The sequence below is a fragment of the Bidens hawaiensis genome, unplaced genomic scaffold (assembly GCF_021521415.1).
Source record: "Bidens hawaiensis isolate Kalapana, Puna unplaced genomic scaffold, B.hawaiensis_p1.1 tig00017188_1, whole genome shotgun sequence".
In the NCBI taxonomy this organism is placed as follows: domain Eukaryota; kingdom Viridiplantae; phylum Streptophyta; class Magnoliopsida; order Asterales; family Asteraceae; genus Bidens; species Bidens hawaiensis.
The window spans coordinates 241767-245809 of record NW_027492604.1 but is presented as its reverse complement, the minus strand read 5'-3'; the positions used below and the strand labels follow the sequence as shown (position 1 = coordinate 245809).

Here is a 4043-nt window from a genome sequence, read left to right as displayed (position 1 = left end):
AGCTATCTTTTTGAATAATTGGTTTATTATTATTATTATTATTATTATTATTATTATTATTCTTTTAAACCCGGTAACAACCTAACCATTTGAGAGGAACACGTTACATTACCACTTGGTTACATGTAACAGAAGTTGATCATATATTATCTGCTGATCATGTAATAAACACTAACATAAAAGACCAATTTAGGCACATACGCTTATGCATACACACACATATATAACTACGTACAAAAACTTTCACAGTTTCACCGGCACATGGATAACAACAGATCACCTGATGTATGTAATAGCTAGATTGATAAAGTTTTATACCCGATATAAAATTACGTAAATAAAAAGAGCAGAAATACCATATTAAGTTTTAAACCATGGTCATAAGGACAATTTCTACGAGATTATAATGTGTTCAAATGCTCCACAATTACAATGTCCTACAATAAAATTGAGAATAACTAGATTCATTTATAAGCTACAAACTTATAAGTTATTAAAAGACTCTTTAAAACGTTTCAGTAATCAAGAAAGATGTGCCCATACAAGTCATGTAAGTATCTGATCCCGACTTTGGACCCTGGCACGGAAGCTCGTAAGTCACTTGAATTTGCTACCAGATGCAAAGGATTTCTTAAGCTTGTGAGCCGAAGTCGGCAACTTAACATTAGTGGCTAACCCGACCGCCTCAAGAAACAGTATAAACCACCAACAAAAATCAATCTCCCACCATTTTAACCCAAATCGAGCCGAATACTCAAATGCATGATGATTGTTATGCCATCCTTCTCCAAATGTAACCATTGCCACCCACCTACGTATGTATAAGTTTGGCTTATATCATATATATGTTTCAAATGATAATAACCCAAAAAAAGTAAGACATAAGAAAGAAACAAAACATAATCGATGGTATATGTAGACAAAGCAAGACATACAAGTTGTTTTTGGAGAGATCACCGGTATTCCAAACTTGGCTTCCCCAAATATGACATGCTGAGTTTACTAGAAATGTCACGTGGTAAGTTACTGTAATTCTCACACCCTGCCAACATACATACTCACCAACGTCAAAGTGCCTTTATGTATAATATAAAGTAAACTAAAGAATTCCAGTTTTACCACTAAAAAGGCACATATTTTAGGAATGTTCAAATAATGTTGGAAGTAATTAATGTAGTTTTAGGAAATATATTTGTAACCCTTTGCATATTACGAATTGTATCAAAGGAAAGACTTACCACAACCCAAACAAGGTACGGAAAACCACCCAAAGCATATACCAAAACCGCAAATCCAAGTACATGATATAGATAAGTTCTTCTAATGAATTTATAGAATGCTTGGCTCTTTAGATCTTCTACGTTTTTACGTGATTTATACTGGAATTACACCATTTAAAATGATTTAGTATACGATAATAGGTAAAAGTAATCAATTCAATATGTTGGCTAATGTCAAGGAAAATACCTTTTCGATAATGTAGCCACTATCAAAAAGCCAACCAATATGACTAAACCAAAACCCGTAAGTTGGAGAGTGTGGGTCTTTCTCTGATTCAACGTATTGATGATGTGTTCTATGTATGCTCACCCAAAATATCGGGTCTCTCTTGTAAACAAAAACATTCATACACAGTTAGTAAGTCATGTATATTTATAGAAAAAAGAAAAAAGACTGAAGAAAAACCTGAGCAGCTTGAACTCCGAAGTAGGCAAATGTGTATTCGAGCCATTTAGGCAACTTGAGACTGTGATGCGCTAGGTTTCGATGATATGAGAGAGTTAAACCAAGCATCCCACACAAAACGTAGCCCAAAAATGCTGCCCAAAATCTTCCCCAACTAAATGTGAATGGTGCGAAAAGTGTTAGAAAATGAACAAATACAACCCATATAGCCGTTATGATGTCCACGATATTCCATTTACGGCCACGAAATAGGCTCCTCTTCCTTGTCACAACCACATCGGACATCAATATTTTATTATGCCCGAGTTTCTTTTCACCTTCGATACCAAAGGATACCAAATTTCTCATCTTTGCTTGGAGAATAAAATTACGTAGCAAGTGTAAGTATATATAGCCACATATCATTCATTACGCTCGAAAATAGTCGTTGAAACACATGTAATGTTGTGGGCCGATGACTATAACTATTTACATATGAGAGAAAACTGAATGATCTTTTCTATTTCTCATTTACCTTACCTACATAAAAATGCTACTTTAAAATTAATGTTTTCTTATTGAAAGAAAACAATAGTTTATAATAAAATATGAATATACATATTTACCAAACTAATTTTTTTATCACTATTTAACTTAAGCTGTATAATAAAATATATTGTCATTCTCATCGGGTGGTAAGGAGTTTTACCTTCGGTCTTCTTAAGGTTTCTTAATTCTTATGTCGACTTTGCATGTTCAAGTCTTATTTATGTGTTGACCTGTATGCTCATATTTTTATATTTAAGCCTGGGTGAAGCAATTATTCCTAGAGTTTTGCATGAGTTAATAGTTCAAAAAACATATTATAAAAATTCATCGATCTACTATCTATATATTATTATTATTAATTATTGTTAAACTTTGATTTCCTTATATTGCCTCATACATATTAGAGCCGAGAGTCTCTCTGGAAGCCACATCTTTATCCTTTTGGATTGAGGTATGATGTGCCTACATCCCACCCTCCCCAGACCCTACTTATAGCATTTTGCTGTTGGTGGGACTTCACTGGATATGATTGATGTTTACTACAATAACGTCCTCGTGTATCTTTTGAGGGTTTTCATTTTCATGGCTGTTAAAATAAATATAAATTTAAGTTTTAAATAAGTTTTTATCACAAAATTCAACGTTGTACCTCCCCATTTCCTTTTTTGTACGTTTTTTATATATATTTTTCTATAGAAGAGTTTTATCAGGCACATTTTTATACTATGAAATTCAACGTACGGAAACTGCAATGAAATCTTTTTAAATTTGTTGGGTGAGTAGTAATTGCTCACCTTTATGCAGATTAAATCCTTTTAAATTTGTACCGGTTTTTCTTCTCAGAATCGAATAAACAATTTCTAGAGGTTAACACTGCACCCTTTGGGCCCCCAGCCAGCTTGTCGCTTGACCGTACTTTGGGAACAGAGTAGTTTTTACTACATAACACCATACAGGAGATATTTTTTGGGTGATGAGACTGATACAGGAAAATTAAGATGATATATTTTATTTTTATTTCAAATTTAAGTTTTCCAATTTATCTTGTTTCCTAATTCATCCAATAGAAACCTTAGAATTGGAGGTTCTTAAGGTTTTTGGTTGGTCAATCGAGTTTGAACCATTTGATGACTTCCGTTCCCTATCATTAATGATGCGGATTCGGAAGCAATCAAATGACTAGAAACTCAAAAAGATCAAATCAAAAGTTTCAAGAAACCTCAAAGGTTTTTGAGAGAACTAAAAAGTTCACATTATAATACTTCTTCCGTCTCATCAAAAGTGTTATGATTTGAAAAACACAAAGTTCAAGGTAATTTAAATGATTAATTTTTTTTTTGTTTACCAAATGACTAAAATGCTATTGAAAATTGGGTCTATTAATGATACTTGTGTGTGTTTAATGGTAAACTTGTAAATTAACTAATAAATTATGAAAGTACACATTGGTAACGAGACAAATAAAAATGAAATATGGACACTTTTAATGTAACGGATGGAGTAATAAACTAAAAACACAGAGTTAAATGTCATTTTCATACATGTGGTTAGTTTTATTACACAACTTTAGTACCGATTTTGAATTCATTGCAACTAGATACCTGGCATTTATAAACATGTCATTTTAGTTCTTTTTCTATCCATGTCTATTGTGTCCGTTAAGTCAGGGGTAAATTGGTAATTTCGCTTATTTTATTTACTCTTTTGAGTTACGTGTCATTTTCATACACGTGGTTCGTTGAATTACACAACTTTAGTACCTTTTTTGAAATTTATTACAACTAAATACTTGGATTATTTTTTAATACATAAGCAAACCAAAAGAGAAA

The 4043-nt window shown here is 32.4% G+C and overlaps 1 protein-coding gene across 1 annotated transcript; it reads right to left on the bottom strand.

The window, feature by feature from the left end:
- Positions 1-296: 296 nt before the first annotated feature.
- On the bottom strand, positions 297-2117 carry LOC143553405 (delta-9 acyl-lipid desaturase 1-like). The gene is made up of 5 exons (XM_077043407.1): positions 1687-2117; positions 1468-1608; positions 1239-1379; positions 936-1042; positions 297-811 (listed from the first exon to the last, which is right to left on the bottom strand). The coding sequence occupies exons 1-5, from the start codon at positions 2089-2091 to the stop codon at positions 598-600; spliced, it is 1008 nt and encodes a 335-aa protein (XP_076899522.1). The 5' UTR covers positions 2092-2117; the 3' UTR covers positions 297-597.
- Positions 2118-4043: the final 1926 nt, after the last annotated feature.